The sequence below is a fragment of the Panthera leo genome, chromosome B4 (genome assembly GCF_018350215.1).
Source record: "Panthera leo isolate Ple1 chromosome B4, P.leo_Ple1_pat1.1, whole genome shotgun sequence".
Lineage (NCBI taxonomy): Eukaryota > Metazoa > Chordata > Mammalia > Carnivora > Felidae > Panthera > Panthera leo.
Genome location: NC_056685.1, coordinates 63,110,036 through 63,137,703, shown reverse-complemented (window position 1 = coordinate 63,137,703; position 27,668 = coordinate 63,110,036). Strand labels below are relative to the sequence as shown.

The 27,668-nt window shown below is 39.7% G+C and overlaps 1 protein-coding gene across 1 annotated transcript in view; it reads left to right on the top strand.

Moving 5' to 3' along the window:
* The window catches only part of IPO8 (importin 8), an 86,257-nt gene extending 59,344 nt beyond the window's left edge, over positions 1-26,913 (top strand). Inside the window, exons 21-25 of the mRNA XM_042946181.1 lie at positions 7,321-7,541; positions 11,584-11,789; positions 14,398-14,601; positions 15,163-15,279; positions 24,964-26,913. Of these exons, the coding sequence (XP_042802115.1) occupies positions 7,321-7,541; positions 11,584-11,789; positions 14,398-14,601; positions 15,163-15,279; positions 24,964-25,061 (846 nt within the window). The 3' untranslated portion in view covers positions 25,062-26,913. The remainder of the gene's footprint in view (positions 1-7,320; positions 7,542-11,583; positions 11,790-14,397; positions 14,602-15,162; positions 15,280-24,963) is intronic.
* Positions 26,914-27,668: the final 755 nt, after the last annotated feature.

Genomic DNA, 27,668 nt, shown 5'->3' with positions numbered 1-27,668 from the left:
TTCCCATCGACTGATGAATGGATAAAGAAGATGTGGTGTGTGTGTGTGTGTGTGTATGTATATGTGTGTGTGTGTGTGTGTGTGTGTATATATACACACACACATATATATGTGTGTGTGTGTGTGTGTATATGATGGAATATTAGCCATAAAAAGAAGAGTTAAATCTTGCCATTTGCAATGATATGGATGGGGCTAGAGAGTGTTATGCTAAGCGAAATAAGTCAGTAAGAGAAGGACAAATAGCATATGATTTTACTCATGTTTGGAATTTAAGAAATAAAACAAATAAACATGGGAAAAAAAGAGAAGCAAACCAAGAAACAGATTCCTGAATATAGAGAACAAACTGATGGTTACCAGAGGGGAGGTGGGTAGGGAGATGAGTTAAATGGATGATGGGGAATAAGGAGGGTACTTGTGATGAACACTGGATGTTGTATGTAAGTGTTAAATCACTAAATTCTATACCTGAAGCTGAAAAAAAAAATGCTTTTAGTTGGATAGATCCATTTGAAGTTAGCAAATAAAAATTTCTAGTATAATACAGTGGGTTTTTGCTCCTAAAACTGGGTTCCAGAGGGATTGGAAAGTTGGTATTTCTATGTCAGAAAGTTAGGGTCACTAGGGAATCTTGAATGTTAGGGAAGCTACAGTTCTGGTGCACTTAAGTAGAGCTGCACGGCTGTATTGGCTTGAAATTACATTCCTCTTATTTCCTGTAACTTGGTAGTTAGATCTAGAGATTTGGTCAGATGCATTTGTGATACTTTTGGCAAGAATGCTTCATAGATGGTGGTTTCTATTTCTACCAGGAGGCACAGAATGTCTGGTTGTCTCTCATCTTATGATGCTACTGCTGTTGGTGGTGATTATTCTGTCATTTCTTTTTCATTTATTAGCTGAAATATTTCTATGAAATGTCTTTTCGTCAATTATTGGGGTTACTCTGAGGAACAGTTTGAGTATTTCCTTTTATTTTCTATGATTCAAGATAATAAGTTTGTTTCCTAACATTCTCCAAAGATGACCAGTGAGGTGTTTTGCTTTTTTTTTTTTGCTTTTTAAATATTATTATGAACTTACAGGTTCAAATTTGTTTGATGTATTTCAGTGTATTTCAGGTATACAAAGTTGCTTAAACTTGGGCCAGTTGGGAGCATACATGCCCACCTTAAGTGACTCCAGTAGTGTTTAGTAGTGTTCTTGCTGTCTGGTATGACTAGATGTTCCAGGTTCATCTTGTACATGTCCTGCCCTACCTTGGGAAATGGTATTCAAGACTATAAACACAAGGGATATTTATTGTTAATGAGTTGGTCATTATTTCCAAAGAGATCCAAGAAATACATATTGTATCATTTTAAGATTTACTTATCATTAGCACACACAGACATTTCTAGTTCAAATTCAGGACTTCGTTATTTTTACTTAACCTAATTGATCTGAATCTGTATCTGCCATACCCGAAATCCTGGTTCTCATCATAATTATTCACTTTCTTTATCCCACTAATATGGACGTACAGTCTCAGAGTAATTATACCAACATTATCTCTAACACATGATGATTATTAACAGTTTAAAATTTTTTACTTGCTGTTTTTATCTCCAGGGTATGTCCATATGCTAGGAATATATATAGCCAAAATATAGTCAGATCATAAATTTTAAAGTCATTTAAAATAATCGCTGTTTGATTCATTTATTTCATTTTATTTTAACTTTTAGGAATTGCTTTAATTTTTTTTCTAACTATATAAAATGTGTACATAATTCTGAAATCTAATTTATGAAACAAGGTGTATTCAGAGAAGTCTGGCTTCCATCCTTCTCCCCTCTCCCCTTATTCTCCCTGTCTGCCCACCCCCAGTGTCTAGTTATCCTTTCATTTTAAAAAGTAAGCAGGGGCGCCTGGGTGGCTCACTCTGTTAAGTGTCTGACTTTGTTTGGCTCAGGTCATGATCTCACGGTTTGTGGGTTGGAGCCCTGTGTCGGGCTCTGTGCTGACAGCTCGGAGCTTAGAGCCTGAAGCCTACTTTGCATTCTGGGTCTCCCTCTCTCTCTGCCCCTTCCACACTTGTGCTCTGTCTCTCTCTCTCAAAACTAAACATTTAAGATAAAATAAAAGGTAAGCAAAGAGGTGTATTCATTCTTCCTTCCTCACTTTTTTCTTTCCTCACCTTTTTAAACAGCCGCATACTGTACATATTTTTTTTCCCATCTTACCTTCTTCACATAATGATATATCCATCCTGTAGATCACTCCATAGTAGTATATAGAAGTATTCTGCATAATCAGTCCCCACAATTGATGGTGTATTAATGTAAAAGGGTAATTTTAGTTTTATTAGTTTTAAAACCTCAGAATTTCTTTGTATTCTTAATGGCTTTGCAAGTAATAGTAAACATTTGTTAAAATGAAGCTTTATTATTAAAGTATCTCAAGAAGAGCTTTTCAAGTTTAGTTTACATTTTCTTATGGCTTCATTGATTTACTATAATTATTTTACCATAATAATTTAAAAATTTTTTAATTTAAAATTTTTCACAGTGTAATGTTAGTTTCAGGTGTACAATATAGTGATTCAGCACTTCCATGCAACACTCCGTGCTCATCACAAGTGCCCTCCTTACCCTCTTGCACTGTTGGTGGGAATGCAAACTGGTACAGCCACTCTGGAAAACAGTGTGGAGGTTCCTGAAAAAATTAAAAATAGACCTACCCTATGACCCAGCAATAGCACTGCTAGGAATTTACCCAAGGGATACAGGAGTGCTGATGCATAGGGGCACTTGTACCCCAATGTTTATAGCAGCACTCTCAACAATAGCCAAATTATGGAAAGAGCCTAAATGTCCATCAACTGATGAATGGATAAAGAAATTGTGGTTTATATACACAATGGAATACTACGTGGCGATGAGAAAGAATGAAATATGACCTTTTGTAGCAACGTGGATGGAACTGGAGAGTGTGATGCTAAGTGAAATAAGCCATACAGAGAAAGACAGATACCATATGGTTTCACTCTTATGTGGATCTTGAGAAACTTAACAGAAACCCATGGGGGAGGGGAAGGAAAAAAAAAAAAAAAAAGATGTTAGAGTGGGAGAGAGCCAAAGCATAAGAGACTGTTAAAAACTGAGAACAAACTGAGGGTTGATGGGAGGTGGGAGGGAGGGGAGTTTGGGTTTTGGGTATTGAGGAGGGCACCTTTTGGGATGAGCACTGGGTGTTGTATGGAAACCAATTTGACAATAAATTTCATATATTGAAAAAAAAATAAAGAGTTATTGGACAAAAAAAAAAAAGTGCCCTCCTTAATTCCCATCACCTGTTTAACCCATCCCCCCACTCACCTCCCCTCTGGTAACCATCAGTTTGTTCTCTATATTTGAGTCTGTTCTTGGTTTGCCTCTCTCCCTTTTTCCTTTGCTCATTTGTTTTGTTTCTTAAATTCCACATATGAGTGAAATCATATGGTATTTGTCTTTCTCTTACTGACTTCTTTTGCTGAGCATTATACTCTCTAGTTCCATCTATGTCATTACAAGTGGCAAGATTTCATTCTTTTTTATGGCTGAATATTCTATTTGTGTGTGTGTGTGTGTGTGTGTGTGTGTGTGTGTGTGTGTGTGTGTATACACATATATATACACACACCACATCTTCTTTATCCATTCATCAATTGATAGACACTTGGGCTGCTTCCATAATTTGGCTATTGTAAATAATGGTGCTATAAGCAGGGGTGCATGTATCCCTTTGAATTAGTGTTTTTGTTTTTTGGGTAAATACCCAGTAGTATGATTACTAGACCATAGGGTAACTGTATTTTTAACTTTTTGGGGAACCTTCATACTGTTTTCCACAAGTGGCTGCACCAGTTTTCATTCCCACCAACACTGTAAGAGGGTTCCCCTTTCTCCCATAGTAATAATTTTTAATGTAGCCTACATCCTACATGTGTTGTGCTATCTGAATGCTCTGTATTGGAATTTGAGAAGAAACCAGTAGGGCTAATCAAACATCAAACTAGTCATCTCTTTATAAAATCTCAATTTTTTTTAACGTTTATTTATTTTGAGAGAGAGAGAATGAGAATGAGCAGGGGAGGGGCAGATAGGCAGAGAGAATCCCAAGCAGGCTCCACAATCAGTGGGGAGCCAAACATGGGGCTTGATGTCACGACTGTGGGATCATGACCTGAACCGAAATCGGGAGTTGGACACTTAACCTAGACTGAGTCACCCAGGCGTCCCTAAAATCTCAATCTTAAAACTAAAACACATAACTATACATGGTACTTTTATGTATCCTCCTAAATAAGGCTAGTTAGTATTCTGCTGCTCCTAATATATTTATAACTTGGACCACAAAAAAAATATTAAATTTAACTCGTAAATTTCTACGTGAAACTTTGTTGTTTAATAGAGTATTATTTAGAGCAGTTACAGGTTCACAGCAAAATTGAGCAGATGGTACAGAGATATCCCATATACCCCTTACCCACACATGCATAGTGTCCTCCATTATCAACATATACACGAGGGTGGTACATTGGTTATGGTCGATGTGCCTACGTTAATAATGCATCGTTATCACCCAGAGCCCACGCTGGACACTAGGCTTCATTCTTGGTGTTGTATATTTTATGGGTTTGGACAGATGTATAATGATATGCAACCGCCATTCTAGTAACATACAGAGTGTCTTCACTGCCCTCAACCACCTCTGTGCTCTGCCTAGTCCTCCAATCCTCCCTGAGGATTAAAGTTTAATTTTATTTATTTTTTATTTTTTTATTTTTTTCTGCTAAAGTTTAATTTTAAAATGAGCTTATATGAACACCTCAGGATTTTATTTTACACAAATCATTTCAGCCCATCCCTTTTAGTGAAAATAACTATTAGGAACTAGTTCTTTAAAAAAATTTTTTTTTGTTTATTTTTTTTGAGAAAGAGTGAGCGAGAGAGAGCGTGTGAGTGGTGGAGGGGTAGAGAGAGAGAGAGGACAGAGGATCTGAAGTGGGCTCTGTGCTGACAGCTTGGAGCCTGAAACCTGCTTCATATTCTGTGTTTCCCTCTCTGCCCCTGCACCACTCATACTCTTTCCCTCTCTCTCAAGAATAAATAAAAACATTAAAAAAATTTTAAAAAAAGGAAATACTTCTAATGAAAGTGGTTCATCAATGGTAGAATTGGAGTCAGATGCCTTTGTTTTCAAATGCGAAGTCTACCATTTTCAGTCTTCTATTAATAGGAATTTTCTTATTTTTATTTTATTGAGATAATATAACATAATGATTTGATATTTATATATGTTGTAAAATGATCACAATAAGTCTAGTTATATCCAGCACCATACACAGTTACAAATTGTTTTTCTTTGTGATAAGATCTTTTAATACCTACTCTTAGCAACTTTCAAATATGTAATACAGCATTACTATTGTTTTTTGAGAGAGAGAGCGAGCAAGTGAGGGAGGGGCAGAGGGGACGGGGGAGAGAGAGAGAATCCCACAAGGGGCAGAGAGAGAGAGAGAAGCAGGGGTCAACCAAAGCAGGGCTCAAACTCATGAACTGTGAGATCATGACCTGAGCTGAAGTCAGATGCTTAACTGACTGAGCCACCCAGGTGGCTGTAATAAAGCATTATGAAATGCAGTCACCATGCTGTACTTTACATTCTGTGACTTAGGAATTTTCTTTCTCAAGAGAAATTCTGGTCATGTCATGCTTATTTATTTTCTAAGTCCCATTTAATCTGATTTCACAAAAATTCCAACCTAGTCATTTTACCTTAAATGTGGAAGTGGCTGGGTCTATATTTGGATTGTTGCCATCGTTTGAGTGTGGATTCTTGTGGGATAGTCTTCACTGTAATCTGCACTCAAAAAGGAAGGAGACTTGTTGGGGCATCTGGGTGGCCCAGTTGATTAAGTGTCTGACTCAGTTTAGGCTTAGGTCACGATCATAGTTTGTGAGATCGAGCCCCATATCAGGCTCTGCACTGACAGCACGGAGACTGCTTGTGATTTTCCCTTTCCCTCTGCCCTTCCCTCACTCTGTCTTTCAAAATAAATAAATAAACATTAAAAAAGACAAGGGAAGGAGACTTCCTCTCACTGCTCTAGGACTTTTTTTTTTTTTTTAACGTTTATTTATTTATTTATTTATTTATTTATTTATTTATTTTTCAGTATATGAAGTTTATTGTCAAATTGGTTTCCATACAACACCCAGTGCTCATCCCAAAAGGTGCCCTCCTCAATACCCATCACCCACCCTCCCCTCCCTCCCACCCCTCCATCAACCCTCAGTTTGTTCTCAGTTTTTAACAGTCTCTTATGCTTTGGCTCTCTCCCACTCTAACCTCTTTTTTTTTTTTCCTTCCCCTCCCCCATGGGTTTCTGTTAAGTTTCTCAGGATCCACATAAGAGTGAAACCATATGGTATCTGTCTTTCTCTGTATGGCTTATTTCACTTAGCATCACACTCTCCAGTTCCATCCACATTGCTACAAAAGGCCATATTTCATTCTTTCTCATCGCCACGTAGTATTCCATTGTGTATATAAACCACAATTTCTTTATCCATTCATCAGTTGATGGACATTTAGGCTCTTTCCATAATTTGGCTATTGTTGAGAGCGCTGCTATAAACATTGGGGTACAAGTGCCCCTATGCATCAGTACTCCTGTATCCCTTGGGTAAATTCCTAGCAGTGCTATTGCTGGGTCATAGGGTAGGTCTATTTTTAATTTTTTCAGGAACCTCCACACTGTTTTCCAGAGCGGCTGCACCAATTTGCATTCCCACCAACCGTGCAAGAGGGTTCCCGTTTCTCCACATCCTCTCCAGCATCTATAGTCTCCTGATTTGTTCATTTTGGCCACTCTGACTGGCGTGAGGTGATATCTGAGTGTGGTTTTGATTTGTATTTCCCTGATAAGGAGCGAAGTTGAACATCTTTTCATGTGCCTGTTGGCCATCTGGATGTCTTCTTTAGAGAAGTGTCTATTCATGTTTTCTGCCCATTTCTTCACTGGTTTATTTGTTTTTCGGGTGTGGAGTTTGGTGAGCTCTTTATAGATTTTGGATATTAGCCCTTTGTAGGACCTCTTTTTGGCCATTTAATCTCTGGGCTTTATGAGAATATAAATTTGTTTAATACCATAAGAACAAGGTAAGCAAAGGTTTAATTGTCCTTAAGGGTATCTTATTTGAGAATACTCTCTACCAACATATTGCTTTCTATAAAAGTTATCTGGTTTCTCTGTGTATGGCTGACTCTCTTCTTTATTGTTTTCTCTAGTGCATTCCTCTCTTTGTTCAACTTGTTTTGGAGAGACTAACCCGAGGAGTGAAAACTAGTGAGCTCCGCACCATGTGTCTTCAGGTTGCCATTGCTGCCTTGTACTACAACCCTGATTTGCTGCTACATACTTTAGAACAAATTCAGTTGCCTCACAATCCTGGACCGTTAACTGTACAGTTTATAAATCAGTGGATGAACGATACGGATTGTTTTCTTGGGTATGTGTCTTTTGGATTTTACTCTACATTTCTGTTTCTGGAACATTGATTTTAAAAATGTAAAATAGCATATAAAGAGGTAATTTTCATTTTTAAGGATTATTTTTAGTGCATTGTAAACAGAAATTTTAATTTTTAGAGAATTAAACTGTGTTTCAGTAGTATAATCTAGTGGAAAGAATGCAGGCTCTGAAAATTAGGTATAGTCTGTCCCTAGTTGTTTTTTACTTGCATGATAGCGTTAGATCTTTAGGCAATGAGAACTAAGTGTCCAGCAGGTTCCATGACTATTAAGTGTGTATAGGTAAAAACATTCTAAATGGGGTCATGTTTCTAAGGAAAATGCCAGTCTGGTAAAAATGTACTGGCCCAGGTTATTGGATATTGGAACTCTGCAGATCTCAAGGGAGCTTGTTCTCAAATGTGAGGTCAGAAAGAAGGATTGTTCGTTGTAGCTTGGGTGCTTCCCTGGTGCGAGAGTTTGTCTTCATGTGAAGCACTCTCCTACTTCTCAAACATAAGAAAAATGAGATGCCGAGTAGTAGGTACATGCTCACCTCAAGTGACCCCACACCTATTAGTGATTGTTATGCTAGAATTTGAGCTAGATTGCAATTAATTTGTTTAAAACATTAGATACAACTAGTGTTTTGTTTTTTAAGTTTTGTAAGATAACATTTAGAAATGATACCATTTAGAAATGCTGAGGAAGGAGAATTCCAGTAGGAGTAGTCAGGACACTGCCAGTGATACAGGTGTGAATTAGCATGGCAGAACAGGTATGGGGGAAGATACTGGAATTTGTCATTGATTTAGATTTTTTATTAAAGACTTGAAGGGAAGAACATACTTTAAAAAATTGTGCTTGAAATTATCTCTGACAAAGATTTAGGGAGCAGAGGCTTTGTCACTCACAGTTATGCAGTTGGAATGCTTCTCTCTTTATTAGCATCTAGAAGCAGTTTTCCAAAGATAGAAAGGCCATTTCTACTATTGCACAGACTGGACAGGCTTGGCTTATGCTTCCTTGGATTCTTTAGAGTCCTACTTGATAATCATCTTTCCTGCTGTGATCCTCTTGACACCTAATGTGCACCCCTATTGGGGGGCATCCTCAGGTCCAGTGCAGTTCCTGTTATAATATACTCCTTTGGCTTTAGTAACTTGAATCAGGCAATGCAGTGGGCTGGGACCGGCTGGGTAGTGTGGCAGGCGTGTGGCGGTGACACAGGCACGGCCTGGGAAGCAGCCACTGGAGCCAGAGCTGGAGTTGGAGCTGGTGGAGTTCTCTTTGATCTGTGCCCCTCCTCCTAGCCTCCAGGATGGCAGAGATTGTCGCTTCTCTGACAGAGAGCACGTTCTCAGGCTTGGAAGATTCTAGCAGTGACAGGAGTGAAGATGACTCGGCAGAGGGAGAAGATAGGATCAGCAGTGATGGAGAAGACCACTGGGCCACAGGTGCAGGCCAGGACCTCTTCCCCAAGGACAGAGGACATCTGGAACATGGTGGGCACGGGCATTGGGCACGGATGGCAGGCACAGCTACAAGCCCCTGCGTACTCTTGACAAGCTGGACCAGGTTCTGCGCAAAATGGATGATCCTGACTACCGGTGCATGATGCAGGACTGGATGACAGGGCACGACTTATGGCTGACCGATGAGCAGGTGGCCCTGGCATGGTGGCTGCAGAGGGGCCAGTTGGGGGACATGAGCTTCGATCTGTATGAGCTGGACTTCTTCACTGGGGACCTGGTGCTCCACTCAGTAACCAGCTGACCTGCGGACAAGCACAGCTTCATCCCATCCCTGGTGGAGAAGGAGAGGGTCTCTCACTTGGGGCATATGCCATTAAGATGGGCCAGATGCAGCTTCACGGGCCCCAGAACCCCACCCCTAGCTTCAGAAATCTGGGTGTGGAAGACCCCGATGTTGGGCCAGATGGGCACAAGATACACATACCCAGTCCCAAGCTGGTCCTCGGCGTCACACTGAGTTCTACGGCCCACCTCCTGCGTATCTGCCCAGCGAAGAGGTGTGGGAGCAATGGGAGCCAGGTGAGAGGAAGCCCACCTTCCCGGCACACAAGTTTCCGAACCTGCGGGGTGTGCCTGTGTATAGCTGTTTCCTCCAGGAATGCTTCACATGCTGCCTTGACCTCTACTGTGTCCACGGCAGTGCAAGGTGAGGGTGAATGTGAACCCTGAAGACCTCGTCCCCAAACTGTCCCAGCTGCAGGACCCACAGCCTTTCCTCGCATGTCAGGTCCTGGTCTCTAGAGGCCCCAGCAACCTTGTCCACCACCTTAGTGTCATCCTGGAGAGGGCCAGTGGCTGGCTTCAGGCTCTGACGATGGCTTACTATGACTCTGGGAGGTGGCTGCCACCCACTGCACGAGGACCATGCCCGTTGTGGGTATGCTGAGGAGTATTGGCTGGAACACTCACCCCATCATCTGCCTGGTGGCTGTGGCTGTAGAGGACGTGGTGCTGCTACTGATTCTGGCCTTGGGGGCCCAGCTGGTGGTGGGCAGCGAGGACCAGCTGCTGTCTGCCTTCATCCCACCTGAGATGCCGGCCGTTCAGCCTGCCTACTGGCTGGAGGCCCCAGAGGAGAAACGCCAGGGGGAACCTGTGGCTGCACATCTGCCATGGGAAGCCTGTGACTCTGTTGACCTGGCATGGGTGTGGGGACTTCTTGGCTGTGGTCCTGGCCCCTGCAGGCCACACACAGGTGCTGATCCACTAGCTGAGCTGGCGCTGCAGGCAGACCCCCTTCTGCAGCCATGGCCAGGTGCCGTGGGTGGCCTTCTACTCTGTCCCATCCTTTGTGTTAGTGACTTTCGAGTGCAGCATCTGCCTTTACTGTCTCCTGTGCCAGGAGCTCACCCAGAAGCTGAGACCCAACTGTAAGTGGGTGTCCAGCCTGGCAGTGCACCCTGCAGGGGACAAGGTCATCTGTGGGAGCTATGACAGCAAGCTGGTGTGGTTTCATCTGGACCTTTCTGGTGAGCCTTACAGGGTGGTGAGGCACCACAGGAGGACCCAAGGGCTGTGGCCTTCCACACCTGGTACCAGGTCTTCACATCTAGCTCTGACCACGGGAGTGTCATTGTCTGCCATAGGATGGTACACAGTGACCTGCTGCAGAACCAACTGCTGGTGCCTGTGAAGGTGCTGCGGGGACACATGCTGAGCCAAGACCTGGGTGTACTGGATGTGGCTTTCCGCCCTGGCCCCAGCTGTGGGTTTTCTCAGGGGCCAATGGCACCGTCTGCCTCTTCACCTAAGCCATCCTGTTTCCTCAGGGGCCAGGCCATGTGTTTGCTCAGGATCTTAATAGAGGTGTTCGCCCAGCTTGGGGGGAAAAAAAAAGAGCAATGCGAATAATAGTAGCTTATAATATATTCATCATTTCATCTGCTTCGGATTCAGCCTCCCTCTCTCCCTCTGTCCCTCCCCTGCTAGTGCTTTGTCTCTCCCTCTCTCTCAAAAATAAACATTAAAAAAAATTTTTTTCCCTTCAGAATCAAATTTTATGCTAGGTTATAGCGGACTATATTTAATTGATTTACTTATAGTCATTAAGTTTAGCTTGCTTATTATATGCTGAGTTTCTGAATAGCTTTTGGCACTGGGGGGTTAGTATACAGTGTATGTGCTGAGAAACCTTGTAGACCAATCTAATGAAGACACAGTCTGAATTTTTCCTTTTTTCTATTGGATAGGAATTTTATGCTGTCAAATACAGGTATTCCTGCTTTAATAGAACTTGTTATGCCAAGGCACAGATAAAGCATTTAAATCAGTTATAAATTGATACTATAGTAAAATTCACCATATTGATTACAGACTTTTATAGCTCTTTGATGATAATTGGTTTACAAAACTTGGTTTATATAGGATTTCACATAGTACAAGATGGAGGATCCCTCTGTATAATTCCATTGAGTGAACCTTAAAAATCACCTTGGCCATTTTTTCTTGTAGAATCTTCAGTTGTCCCCATTTCTCATGAGTACCTTTTTTTCTTTGTGATTTGTAGGCATCATGACCGGAAGATGTGTATAATAGGACTGAGTATCCTTTTGGAATTGCAAAATCGACCTCCTGCAGTAGATGCTGTGGTGGGACAGATTGTACCCTCAATTCTTTTCCTTTTCCTTGGCCTAAAGCAGGTTTGTGCTACCAGACAACTGGTAAACCAGGAAGATCGCTCAAAAGCAGAGAAGGCTGATATGGAAGAAAACGGTAAAATCTTCTAATTGTAATGAATGCTAGAATTGATTTTGATTTGAGCATGCATTTTCTCTGAATTTTAGTCTATTTGGAATCATTCAGTTACATTCTTTGGCTTGTTGCACATTTAACAAATATTTTGGGTTTGGTTGACATACCCTGTAATGTAAATTTAAATCTGTTAATTTTTTGACATTTAAATAATTATTGAGCTTAATGAATGTTGTTAAACGCTGAGAAATTCAGATACATTTATAACAGAATCACATAGTTTTGACAATGAGTTAGGAACCAGTATTTCATTTTCTTGTTTGTGCCAATAGTCTCTGTGAAGTCGGCAGCATGAATTCAATGAACCATTAGTTAAGGGAAGTATCAGTATAACAGATTAATAGAATGCCTGATGTTTTTTTTTTAATGGTTCTTAAAAATTGTAATTGGGAGAAACTTATGGTTTACATATTATTAAATTTGGAGTAAAGTACATAAATGAAGGTTATTTGCTTAATTGACAGAATAAGATTGTTAGAGTCAAGGATATTAGATCTTTATTTGATGATAATTGCAAAACTACTTGCTTGGGTGCAGGAAGTAACCAAATCCAACTCCAAATGGAGTTTTCCCTCTTCAGGTTAAAAGCAGAATTTCTTCCCCTTCCCTTCCCCTCCCTTCCTTCATATAATTTATTGTCAAATTAGCTAGCATACAGTGTGCTCTTGGCTTCAGGAGTAGATTCCCATGATTCATCTCTTACATACAACACCCTGTGCTCATCCCAGCAAGTGCCCTCTTCAGTGCCCATCACCCATTTTCCCCATCCCCCTGCTTCCATCAACCCTCAGTTTGTCCTCTGTATTTAAGAGTCTCTTATGTTTGTCTCCCTCTCCATTTGTAACTATTTTTTGTTTCCCTCCCTTCCCCCATGGTCTTCTGTTACGTTTTCACTCATATGTGGAATTTGAGAAACTTATGATATCTGTTAAAAACAGAATTTCTTTAAATGAGAAAAATCAGAATGTTTCATGTAAAACATACAAGTATAGATTTAAACATTTTGCATTTAATTAGCATCATCCTAGTTTGGGTACGAGGAATGGTACTCTTTAACTCCTAACATAGAGCACAACTTCTGATCTAATTTGCTTTCCTGAATTCTATGTAGGACATCTTTACTAGAAGGGTTTTTATTCTTTTGCTGAGTATAGGCCAACAATTATAGAATTCTTTTTTTCAGTTCTAATTTTTTGTTTTGTAAACTGTTGGCTTATAACTAATATGTGAGAAAAAATTTCTGGTAATTTTCCAGACTTTCCTGTTCAATTTGTGCTGAAGTATAGAATGACTAATTAGGAAAGGTATTTCTTGCTATCTTTGTCATATATATGTGTCATATATACATATATATATGTGTGTGTGTGTGTGTGTGTGTATATGATCAAAACTTCTGTTTCTCGCCTTATCCCTAAAACTACTTTGCCATTTAATTCAGGTGCTTTAGTGTGGTATGTTTTATAGAAATAGTTTTGGAATAATACTGCCTGGTTTGGGTTTTACTCTAGGTTTTTCCGTCTTGGGTTGATTTTGTTGTGCATTTACTATCTTCCAGTTATTTATAATATTGGGCTAACTGCTTAGAACAGATCAGCCCTGAACATAGAAACAGAATCCATGGTGATATGCAATTCAGCTTTCCACTTTTCAACACACATGTAGCTATTTTTTCTTTATTTTTGTATTTTTATGTTTCTATTAGTAGAAATGACCTCATTTGCACACTTCTGAGTAGTTTGTAATCAACTGAATTAACTGTTGAGAGACCCAAATTCTCAGTGGGAACTCATCGTTACTTAAAACACATGCACTGGGGCACCTGGGTGGCCCAGTCAGTTAAGTGTCCGACTTCGGCTCAGGTCATGATCTTGTGGTTCGTGAGTTGGAGCCCTGTATCAGGCTGTGTGCTGACAGCTTAGAGCCTGGAGCCTGCTTTGGATTCTGTATCTCCCTCTCTCTCTGCCTCTCCCCTGCTTGCACTCTCTCTCTCTCAAAAATAAACATTAAAAAAAAAAATGCACTGACTGCACAATTTTTTTTTTTGACAAAAAATTTGGGACTCTGATTAATTAGCATTTTTATATAAATGAATATGAGACAGCCATAGCAAAACAGTAGTAATGTCCAGTGGACTATAGATTTAGGGTTACTTGGAAATTGTTTTCAGTGAGGAGTATAAAGTCATTTTTTTTTTTTTTAAATGTTTATTTAGTTTTGAGAGAGAGAAAGAGTGCGAGCAGGGAGGGGCAGAGAGAGGAGGAGACACAGAATCTGAAGCAGGCTCCAGGCTCTGAGCTGTCAGCACAGAGCCTGATGCGGGGCTAGAACTCATGAACTATGAGATCATGACCTGAGTTGAAGTTGGATGCTTAACTGACTGAGCCACCCAGGTGCCTCTAAAGTCATTTTCAATTTAACAAACTATAAAGTTTTATTTTTAGAATTTCATGTAAAAATAGGCGGTAGTTTTTCCATTTCCAGAATGTCATTTTATAATTTTTGTTCTGTCGAATTTTATGTTTTGTCCTTTTGTGTTCTGATTCTTTTTAAATAATTAATGGATTGCCAGAGGAGATTTCAAGTGATGAAGAGGAGACGAATGTAACCGCTCAAGCAATGCAGTCGAATAACGGAAGAGGTGAAGATGAGGAGGAGGAGGAGGATGACTGGGATGAAGAAGTGTTGGAAGAAACTGCCCTTGAGGGATTCAGCACTCCACTTGATCTTGACAATAGTGTGGATGAATATCAAATTTTTACACAAGCTCTGCTAAGTATGTCTTTACTCCCTAAATTTTTAGATATTTTCTCTAAATTCTTTATTTCCTTTGGTTTAAAAATTGTTTTGGGATCTGTCCAAAATCAGTTTAGATGTTAAGTTTGGTTTTAGTAGTGGTGAGATGTCCAAATGGAAAAATCTGGGAGGCTTAGAGCATGGTTTTGCCCCAAGCACCAACTTGAGTTCTTGGTGTGGGAGTGAAGCCGAAACTGCAGGTACTGGGAAAATCTGGCGGAACATGGTAGCATGTGAGTAGAGGTGTTTGCCAAGATCTGGATTTTAGGGAGCATAGTAAAACCCCAGGAGGAAGAGATGGTGAAGGAGGTCGAGAACTGGGCAACACAGAGATTTGCAATGTCCTAACCTTCCTCTGATAGCCCCACATGGTTAGATATGGAGTGGGTACTCAGAAATAATCCTTTGCTGGAATAAGTTTGTCTCTTAATTTCTGCAATCATTTCATCGTAATTTGATCATGTACTTTTGTTCTCTGTAATGATAATTTTCACTAGACTCTTATCTTTTTCTTCTTCTACACACTCCCCAAATGCAACAGCTGTGCAGAATCGGGATGCTGCCTGGTACCAGCTGCTGATGGCACCGCTCAGTGAGGACCAGAGGAGGGCGCTGCAGGAGGTGTATACCCTGGCAGAGCACCGGAGGACAGTAGCAGGTCAGCCAGCTGCATTCCCAGATTGGAGGGCATCAGCGTGCCGGTAGTCAGTCTTATTAATGAGCAACCTTCTTACCTTCTTAATGAGCCTTGTGGCACATAAAGATTGTTTTAAAAATTGTTAGAGGCCAGCCTTTCAAGATAATTATTATTGTATGATTTTTTTTTTTTTTTTTTTTAATCACTGATCATGATATCTTAGCTCTGCAAAACCCTGTGCATTAATAGGTGTCTTTTAGTGGTGGTGGTATTCATGTACTTACCCTCTGTTTTGGAGCCAGTTCACTTCATGAATTCTTATAAGGAGCTTGTCTTCCTGGAAAAGAAACACTCTTCATTTCTTTTGCTGGGATTTACATGTTAGTGATTCTTGTTGATTTTCAGTTTTTGACTTGGAGAAATTGTTCTATGCAGACATTATTATGGTCACTCCTAGAAAATCAGTGGAAAAAAATTTGTAATTACAAAAATACTTTAGTGGAAAACATGGAATAGGCACCTGGAATTTAGAACCTAAGTTCTTCTGCATAGAGTTCTCTTGTCAGCCCTGCACAGAGTCTGTATCAGGAGAATTCTGGGTACACTTTCAGCAGTAGCCTATAGAACTATTAAAAAACCCACTTTGCACCTTTTCATTTTGTCATTTTTCCTGGAAGTTGGGGGAGGTAAAGTTTTTCCATTTTGTTCATTTTTAGCAGTTTTTCTGTAATAGTAAACATAACTACTTACTGAGATAGCCCTATTAAAAGCTGATACTCAGGGACTTCCAGGGAAGGTGGTGAAATGGGTGGATCCTGAGCTCACGTCATCCCACAGATACAACTAGGTAATGCTCACATCAGGGTAAATAACCCGGAAAATGACCCAGAGATGGCAGAACAAACTCTACAACTAACTGTAGAGAAGAGTCCACATCAGAGAAGATAGAAGAGTGGAGATGCAGTGGGGAGCTAAATGGACTACGGGTCTGTCCACTGGAGGGAGGGATCCGCAGGTGTGGAGAAGAGAGAGAACAGACCATCATGGTGCGAGCTTGCATGGGAAGATGAATCCCTATAACGTTTGGCTTTGGAAACCAGAGGGACCAAATTTCATGAGTTCTGACAGCAGGTTCAGTTCTGGGAGAGTCTGGAGGGTGATAGGAAACTGAGTCCTCATCCCTTTAAAGACACAGCACAGCCAACAGCCTGCAGAAACACAGCATAGAAGCAGTACTTTGAAAAATGCCCGGGGCATACAAGAGGGAAATTATTTACTAATCTTTGTGTCCCAGAGAGACTGAGATTGCTGGAAGACTCCTCCAGGAACAAGGAGCTGGTGGGTGCCATTTCCCTTCCTTTCCCTCCAGCATAAACACTCAGACACCTGCAGGAACCAGCCTGGAGCCGGCATTCACTACCTAATTTGCTTATACTATGCCCCATCCTTTTTAGCTGGGCCTGCCTCAGTTCTGGTGCTGTGGGCCCCCTTCCCTAGAAGACCACTGCAAACTGCCAACACCATGCCTCTCTACTGTGCGCATTGTGGGGTCTCAGTCCCAGCAGTGGCAGCTGGTCACCTGTGGAGGACGCAAGAACCTTATTAAAACTGTGCACGCTGCACCAAAAACCATAAAATACCTAGGAATAAATCTAACCAAAGAGGTGAAAAATCTATACACTGAGAACTATAGAAAGCTTATGAAAGAAATTGAAGAAGACACAAAAAAATGGAAAAAGATTCCATGCTCCTGGATAGGAAGAACAAATATTGTTAAAATGTTAATACTACTCAAAGCAATCTACATATTCATTGCAATACCTATCAAAATAACACCAGCATTCTTCACAGAGCTAGATCAAACAATCCTAAAATTTGTATGGAACCAGAAAAGACCCCGAATAGCCAAAGCAATCTTGATAAAAGAAAACCAAAGCAGGAGGCATCACAATCCCGGACTTTAAGCTGTATTATAAAGCTGTAATCATCAAGATAACACGAACAGATCTGGCACAAAAGCAGACACTCAGATCAATGGAACAGAATAGAAAACCCAGAAATTAAATGTATGGCTAACTAATCTTTGACAAAGCAGGAAAGAATATCCAATGGAAAAAAAGACTGTCACTTCAGCAAATGTTGCTGGGGCAACTGGACAGCAACATGCTGTTAAGTGAACCTGGACCACTTTTTTACACCATACACAAAAATAAACTCAAACTAAGGGGATAAAAGACCTAAATGTAAGACAGGAAAATCCTCGAGGAGAAAGCAGGCAAAAACCTCTTTGATCTTGGCCACAGCAACTTCTTACTCAACACATCTCCAGAGCAAAGGAAAACAAAAACAAAAATGAACTATTGGAACCTCATCAAAATAAAAAGCTTCTGCATAGTGAAGGAAACAATCATCAAAACTAAAAGGCAACCAATGGAATGGGAGAAGATATTTGCAAATAACATATCAGACAAAGGGTTAGCATCCAAAATCTATAATTTTTTTAAATATTTATTTATTTTTGAGAGACAGAAACAGAGTATGAACAGGGGAGGGGCAGAGAGAGAGGGAGACACAGAATTGGAAGCAGGCTGCAGGCTCTGAGCTGTCAGCACAGAGCCCGGTGCAGGATTCGAACCCACGAACCGTGAAACCATGACCTGAGCCGAAGTCAGATGCTTAACTGACTGAGCCACCCAGGCGCCCCAGTGTCCAAAATCTATAAAGAACTTATCAAACTCAACACCCCAAAAACAATCCAGTGAAGAAATGGGCAAAAGGCATGAATAGACACTTCTCCAGAGACATCCAGATGGCCAACTGACACATGAAAAAATGCTCAACATCACTCATCATCCGGGAAATACAGATCAAAACCACCATGAGATACCACCTCACACCTGTCAGAATGGCTAACATTAACAACTCAGGCAACAACAGATATTGGCAAGGATGCAGAGAAAGAGGATTTCTTTTGCACTGCTGGAGGGAATGCAAACTGGTGCAGCCACCCTGGAAAACAGGATGGAGGTTCCTCAAAAATCCAAAAATAGAACTACCCTACAACCCAGCAATTGCACTGCTAGGTATTTATCCAAGAGATACAGGTGTGCTGTTTCGAAGGGACGCATGCACCCCAGTGTTTATAGCAGCACTATTGATAATAACCAAAGTATGGAAAAAGCCCAAATGTCCATCGATGGATAAATGGATAAAGAAGATGTGGGGTGTGTGTGTGTGTGTGTGTGTGTGTACACACACACACACACACACACACACAATGGAGTATTACTCAGCAATCAAGAATGAAATCTTGCCAGTTGCAACTACGTGGATGGAACTAGAGGGTATTATGCTAGGCGAAATTAGAGAAAGACAAATATCATATGACTTCATTCATATGAGGACTTTTCAGATGCAAAACAGATGAACACAAGGGAAGAGAAGCAAAAATAATATAAAAACAGGGAGGGGGACAAAACAGAAGAGACTCTTAAATATGGAGAACAAACAGAGGGTTACTGGAGGGGTTGTGGGAGGGGGGATGGGCTAAATGGGTAAGGGGCATTAAGGAATCTACTCCTGAAATCGTTGTGCTATGTGCTAACTTAGATGTAAATTAAAAAAAAACCAACACACAAACACTGTGCACCCTGCCTCTGCATGCTTTGCAGATCAGTCTGGCCAGCCATGGTCTCCGGGGCAGAGACACATCCCCTCTGGCAGAGGACCAGCACCACCTTGTTAAAACTGCATGCCATGCTCTACCCACTACTTTCAAGAGCAAGAGATGTAGCTGAATTTCCTAACACAGAGAAACACAGAAAGTTACACAAAATGAGAGAAATATGTCCCAAATGAAAGAAAAGGAAAAAACAATAGCAAGACACCTAAGCCAAACAGAGATAAGTAATATGCTTGATAGAGAAATTAAAGTAATGGTCATAAAGATACTTGCTGGACTTGAAGTAACAGTGGAGGATTTTTAACAAAGAGAAAACATTGAAAAAGAACCAGTCAGAGATGAAGAACATGATAAATTGAAATTAAAATTACTGTAAGTGGAATAGTAGACTAGAGGAAACAGAATGGATCGGAGACCTGGAGGACAGAATAATGGAAATTAAGGTGAGCGGGTGAGAGGAAGACAAATTATGCAAAATGAGAATAGACTTAGGGAACTCAGTGACTCCATCAGGTTTGATAACATTCACATTATAGGGATGCCAGAAGAAGAGAGAAAAGGGGGCAGAAAGTTCATTTGAAGAAATAATAGCTGAAAGCTTCCCCAATCTGGGGAAGAAAACAAATCCAGATCCAGGAGGTACAGAGATTTCCCAACAAAAACAACCAAAGGAGGTCCATTCCAAGATACATAGTAATTAAGATGGCAAAAAGTAGTGACAAAGAGAATTTTAAAAGCAGCAACAGAGAAGGAGAAAGTTATGTACAAGGCTATCAGTGGATTTTTCAGCAGAAATTTTGCAGGCCAGATGCGAGCGACAAGATATATTTAGAGTGCTGGAAGGAAAAAAATCTGTAACCAATAATATTCTATCCAGCAAGGCTATCATGCAGAATAGAAGGAGAGATAAAGAGGTTCCCAGACAAACAAAAGTTAAAGAAATTCATGACCACTAAACCAGCACTACAAGAAATGTTAAAGGGGACTCTTTTAGTGGAAAACAAAAACCATGAGTAATAAAAGTAGGAAGCACACAAAAGAAGTAAAAATAACTATATCTGTAAATACCAGTAAAAGACTCACAAAAGGATATAAAGTATAACACCATATACCTAATATATGCGGGTTGGGGGGGAAGGACAGGACTAAAGAATGGTTTCAAACTTAAGTGACCATCAACTTAACATAGACTGCTATATATAGCAGATGTTATATGCAAACCTAATGGTAACCACAAATCAAAACCAGTAATATGCAAAAAATAAAGAGAAAGGAATCCAAGTGTATCACTAAAGAAAGCCAGCTTATGGGGAGGGAAGAGAGCAAGGGAAGAAAGGAATGGAGAAGAACTACAAAAATAACCACAAAACAAGTCACAAAATGGCAATAAATACATACCTATAAATAATTACTTCAAATGGACTAGGGGCACCTGGGTGGCTCAGTCGGTTAAGTGTCCGACTTCGGCTCAGGTCATGATCTTGTGGTTTGTGAGTTTGAACCTTGTATCGGGCTCTGTGCTGAGAGCTCAGGGCCTGGAGCCTGCTTCGGATTCTGTGTCTCGCTCTCTCTCTGCCCCTCCCCTGCTCATGCTCTGTCTCTCTCTGTCTCAAAAATAAATAAAACATTAAAAAAAAAACCCTAAAAAATAAATGGAATAAATTCTCTAGTCAAAGACTGAGGGTGATGGAACAGATGAAAAAACAAGACCCATCTATATGCTGCCTTCAAGAGACTCATTTCAGACCCAAAGGCATGTGCAGACTGAAGGAAAAACAGTTATCATGCAAATGGAAGCAAAAAGAAAGCCAGGGTAGCAATATTTATATTGGACAAAATAGATGTTAAAACAAAGACTTAACAAGAGACAAAGAAAGGACCCTACATAATTTTAAAGGGAACAATAAGAAGATAAAATAATTGTAAATACTTATGCACCCAACATGGGACCACACAAATACATGAAACAATTAGTTCCTTTACTTGTTATTAACTGATAGTAATACAGTAATAGGAAGGGACTCCAAGGACCCCCCCCCCCCCCCTTATATCAAAGAAGAGATATCCAAACAGAAAATCAAGATGGAAATAATGGCTTTGAAGGACATACTGGATCAGATGGATTTAACAGATATATTCAGAACATTCTGTCCTTAAACGGCAGAATACACATTTTTTCAACTGCACATGAAACATTCTCCACAGTAGATCATGTATAGGCCACAAAACAAGTTTTGACAAATTCAAAAAGATTGAAGTCATATGCATCTTTTCTGAGCAGAATGCTATGAAAGTAGAAATGAACCACAAGAAAAAACCTGGAAAGAACACAAGTACATGGAGATTAAATAACATGCTACTAAACAATGAATGAGTCAACCAAGAAATCAAAGAAGAAATAAAAAGATACATGGAGACAAATGAAAATGAAAACACAGTGGTCAAAGATTGTTGGGAGCAGCAAAAGTCATTCTCAACAGAGAAGATAATAATGATACCAGTCTACTTCAAGAAACAAGAAAAATCTTAACCTTACACCCGAGGAAACAAGAAAAAAAGAACAAATCCCCAAACTAGCAGAAGGAAGGAAATAATGATTAGAGCAGAAATAAATGATATAGAAACTGAAAAAAAATAGATCAATAAAACCAGGAGCTGGTTCTGTGAAAAGATCAACAAAAATTAACAAACCTTTAGCTGTACCCATCAGAGAGAGAAAGGACTCAAAATCAGAAATGAAAGAGGAGAAGTAACACCACAGAAATACAAAGGATTGTAAGAGAATATTGTGAAAAATTATATGCCAATGAATTGGACAACCTATAAGAAATGGATAACTTCTTAGAAACATTGCCAGTACTGAACCAGTTCTCCAAAAACTGAACCAGGAAGAGATAGACTATTTGAACAGATCAGTTACTGGCAATGAAATTGAATCAGTAATCAAAAGACTCCCAACAAACAAAAGTCCAGGACCACATGACTTCCCAGGTGGGAAGAGTTAATACCTATTCTTCTTAAACTTTTCAAACAAATAGAAGAGGAGGCAAAACTTCCAAATTCATTCTATGAGGCCAGCATTACTCTGATACCAAAACCAGATAAAGATACCACAAAAAGAACTACTGGGCCAATATCTCTGGTGAAGACAGATTCAACAATCCTGAACAAAATATTAGCACACTAAATCCAACACTATGTTAAAAAAATCATTCATCACAATCAAGTGAGATTTATTCCCAGGATGCAAGAGTGGTTCGATACTTGCAAATCAACCAATGTGATATATCACATTAATAAGAGAAAGTATAAAAACCATACGATCATTTCAGTAGACGCAGAAAAAACATTTGACAAAGTACAACATCCATTCATGATAATAACATTCAACAAAGTGGTAGATGGAACATAGCTCAATATAATAAAGACTACATGTGAAAAACCCACAGCTAACATCAGACTGAATGGTGAAAAACAGTTTTTCTTCTAAGATCAGGAACAAGACAAGGATGTCCACTCTCACCACTTTTATTCAACATAGTACTGGAAGTTCTAGCCACAGCTTGAGACAAAAAGGGATAAAGGCATCCAAATTCATAAGGAGGAAGTAAAACTTTCACTATTTGCAGATAACATGGGGATTGTATACATAGAAAACTTAAAGTCTCCATTGAAAACCTACTAGAACTGATAAATGAGTTCATTAAGGTCGTGGGATACAAAATCAACATGCAGAAAACTGGTGCATTTGTATACACTAATAATGAAATGTCAGAGAAATTAAGAAAACAATCCCATTTACAATCACACCAAAAAGAGTAAAATACCTAGGAATAAACTCAACCAAGAAGGTAAAAGACCTATAGTTTGAAAAGTATAAAACATTGGAAGAATGTTGTTAAAAAGTCCATACTACTCAAAGCAATCTACAGATTTAAGGCAATCCCTATCAAAGTACCAACAGTAGTTTTCACAGAACTAGAACAATCTTTTTTTTAATTATTTTTTAAGTCTTTTTTTAATGTTTTATTTATTTTTGAGAGAAAGGGAGCAGGGGAGGTGCAGAAAGAGAGGGAGACGCAGAATCTGAAGCAGGTTCCAGGCTCTGAGTTGTCAGCATAGAGCCCGATGCAGGGCTCAAACTTGTGAACTGTGAGATCATGACCTGAGCTGAAGTCGGACGCTTACCAACTGAGCCACCCATGTGCCCCTAGAACAAACAGTCTTAAAATTTGTATGAACCACAGAAGACCCCAAATAATCAAAGCAGTCTTGAAAAAGAAAAAAAAACTGGAGGTATCACAATCCTAGATTCCAAGGTATATTACAAAGCTGTAGTAATCAAGACGGTATGGTACTGGCACAAAAATAGACACACAGATCAAGATCAAGAATGGAAAGCTCATAAATAAACGCATAATTATATGGCCAGTAAATCTGTGACAAAGGAGGCAAGAATATGCAATAGAACAGAGTCTCTTCAATGGTTTTGGGAAAAGTGGACCACTTTCTTACACCATATACAAAAATAAACTCAAAATATATTAAGGACATAAATGTGAGACCTGGAACCATAAACTTACAGAAGAGAGCACAGGCAGTAATTTTTCTGACATCAGCTATAACAACGTCTCTCTAGATCAGTTTCCTGAGGTAAGGGAAACAAAAGCAAAAATAAACTGTTGGGATTACATCATGATAAAAACTTCTGCACAGCAAAGGAAACAACCAACAAAACTAAAAGCCTACTGGATGGGAAAGAGATTTGCAAATGACAGTCCAGTAAATGGTTAGTGTAAGTTATTCATACAACATAACACCCAGAAAACAATCCATTTAAAAAATGGTCAGAACACTTGAACAGACATTTGTCCAAAGAAGATATCCAGATGGCCAACAGACAATGTAAAAAGATGCTCAACATCACTCATCATCAGAGAATTGCAAATCAAAAGCATGATGAGAGATCACCTTACACCTATCAGACTGGCTAGAATAAAAAACACAAGAAACAACAAGTGTTGTCAAGGATGTAGAGAAAAAGGAAACCCTGTGCACTGTTGATGGGAATGCAAATTGGTGCAGCCACTGTGGGAGACAGTATGGAGGTTCCTCAAAAAGTGAAAAATAGAACTACCATATGATCCAGTAATTGCACTACTGGGTATTTAGCTATAAGGAATACAAAAACACTAATCAAAGATATGTATATGTATATGTACATGTATGTGCACATGTATGTGTGTATATATATGTATGTGTGTATATATGTGTGTATATATATGTGTGTATATATGTATACATATATATATGTATGTATATATATATATATATATATATATATATATACACACACACACACACACACACCCCTGTGTTTATTGCTATTATTATTTACAATAGCCAATTGATAGAAGCAGCCCAGGTGTCCATCAATAGTGAATGGATAAAGAAATTGTGTATATATATGTACAATGGAATATTATTCAGCTATAAATAAGAATGAAATCCTGTCATTTGCAACAATACGGATGGATCTAGAGAGTATAATGCCAAGGAAGATAAGCCAGTCAGAGAAGGATAAATGCCATATGATTTCACTCATATGCGAAATTTAAGAAACACATGGACAAAGGGGAAAAAAAGAGAGACAAACCAAAAAACCCACTCGTAACTAAAGAGAACAAACAGATGGTTACCAGAGGGGAGGTGCGGGGGTGGGGAGTGGGCAAAATAGGTGAAAGAGTTCAGGAATATACTTACCTTGATGAGCAGTGAGTGTTGTGTGGAAGTGTTAAATCACTGTATTATACACCTGAAACTAATAGAACACTGTATAGTAACTACACTAGAATTAAAACCAAAAAAGGCTAATGCTTGGTTGGGCAGGATAACTAATATCATAAGTCACAGTCCTTCACAATGCTAAGTATAAATAAATCTAGCTCATTTTAGGTTATTTCCAACTTTGTCACCTTAAATACTCTAATTTTGTCCCCTCCCTTTCTCTTGACAAATACTAGAGGCCAAGAAGAAGATTGAACAACAGGGAGGCTTCACGTTTGAAAACAAAGGAGTCCTCTCCGCATTTAACTTTGGGACTGTGCCCAGCAACAACTGAAAGAAGGAACATCAGCCTACCGAATGTCATCACTATGTTTTCCTTCACCGGGGGGAATGTGAAGGTCAAGGGGAGGATGACAGTGGGCTGCTTTTCAGCACCCTGCTGCTGTGCCGGATAACTGACATTGGGCAGCACATTTATCCACTCCCTCTTCCCCTTTGACCGTTCTCACCCTGAAATATATATTCTAAGCAGCTACTGTAATGTATGAAATTAAAGAAGAACAAAATCAGTGGATTGAAAAGGACAAATCATATTCTCCAAAGGATGAATGACCAAGGTGGATTTAAAGGATTGAATTGCACGTCTCAGGTTTTTGCCATGCAGAATCAATGGATTTATGCGGATAACAGTGCCTTCTGTTGTACATGAATTATCTGAAAAATTTTTTTGGAGTGCATTGCAATTTTTTTTAAAGCATAAAACATATTTCTAGATATAATGTAAACCTTGGCTATTTGTTGACTTATTCTGCATTTTACTGTGTGATTTTACTGTTAGGCAGTTAGTTACAAGTCACTCTGGTTTCAAAAACATCACTGCTCCCCTTGCTCACCCTGCTGCTGGGGGCTGTCTTCAGGGGTTGTAACATGCACTGGCTCTGGTTTTTCATTGTATGTTTTGAGGCTTTCTTACTAAGTGTCTTATTCCCTCTTCCATCATATATTTGAGCCTTGAAAGGGGTGGTGTTTCTATTGGGGTCAGAAAATATGAGTATAAATTCCATTTATAACCTAATAAGTGAAGGACTCAAAAATTTCTTGGCAGCAAGTGGCAGGAACTCTTTAGTCATTGGAATTAACAATAAGTCCAAGTATATTCTGAATCATGTACTTCATTATGTAATGAATTGGTAATAATACAAAAGCACATTGAACTTCCGGGAGAAGGGTGCTACGTTAAGCACGTGGTTTCTGGATGGGGGCTTGCATTTTCAACAACTTATCATTCCAGCTATGTTGGACCTGGGTCCAAAACATTTTCTAACCTTTTTTATCTAGAAAAAATGACCCAAATGAATTTAACTTCTACTTCTCACACATCTGAATTTTCTCCTACCTAATTCATTCTAGCCTTTATTATAGCTCAGTTTGGCTTGTTATATTCTTCAAGGGTTGGGATATTGGTCACTCTTTGATGGTAATGATGCCTACAGAAAATATTGCAGATGGAGGCTGTGGCTCTTTTTATGAACAGATTCAAGACTAGAACATGGATCATAGTCTTTTCGTACAGTAAAGTGAAAGTGTATTTTCAAAACTTAATGTATTACTGGATGTGATACAGTTTTCCATTTTTGTGAAATGTCTGCAGCTTCTATTTCCCCTCAGTTACTGGAGGAATTTTCTCCAGGTGCTTCCTATATTACCATCCCTTGTTAATATTAACTCTTTTTAGCATTTTAGGTTATTTAAGTAGTTTTTACAGAAGTAGCCTAAGAAGCCATGAGTTTCAGAGCTAAATGGTCCCTTGCTTTCCTCTGTCCCTCTCTTCCCAAGGCATTGATATTGAATGTGCCAGCTGACAGAAGAGACAGATGGCACTGGGGGGACATTTTAGATATCTTAAGCTTTGAAACTCTTCTTCTCCACATGTCTAAAATGGTTTCTTTTAACATAAATATGCCTTCACACTGGATTGTAAAAGGCATGTGATTTTATTTTTGTGAGGTATTGTCTTCTACAGTATTAAAGGGAAACAGATATTAATGTGTATCATCCTATCTTGTTTTTGAAGCCAGGGTAGTTGTATAATTTTGTTACCAGCAGTGCTAACCTGAATGTGATCTGGTTACCTTGGAAATGCAGGAACTTATATGAATGTACTGTAAAATAAAACATGGACTGATTCCCAGGATTCTGAACCCCTTTGTGTGAAATCTGAAATGCAGAGGTGCTTTAAGCAGGTGATAAAAATCCTTATTTGGGGGCAGGTGGAGCAAGGTAACTGTTGGCCTGGGAGGGTAACAAGGGCTCATCAGGAGCGGCGAGAGTGGGGAGCGGTTGGGAGCTAGAGCCCGTCTCATCAACTGTGGTATCCCGATGAGAAAGATACAAACTCTGAAAAAGCTAAGGCCATTAAGCCACAGCAGGACTTTGAAGGAAAATAAAAAAGGTGCTGGAAAGAGAGCCATTTTCTGATAGACTGTCATCAGATTAGGAGAGGTCAAAGTTGAGTGGAACGGGGACTTCCAGGGAAGATGGCAGAGTAGAAAGATCCTTACCTCACTTACTACCATGAATACACTTAGATAAAATCCACATCAGTGTAAATAAGCCAGAAAATGACCCAAAGACTCGCAGAACAGACTTTCACTGCTTAATGTAGAGAAGAGGCCACTTCAAAGAGTGTAGGAAGGGCAGCAATGCAGTTAGAAACCAAACCGCCTCTCAAAACTGAGGAGGGGAGGGAGGCACACCTCAGGCATGGATAGAAGAGACTAGCAGACTCTACATCCAGCACCCCAGGCATGGGGGATCCACCATGGGAAGATGAATCCCCATAATTTTTGCCTTTGAAAGCGGGAAGGACTGAACTTTATGAGTTTTTACGATCAATGGGGCTCAACACTGGGAACTTTAAAAATCAGGCTTTGCTCAGAGC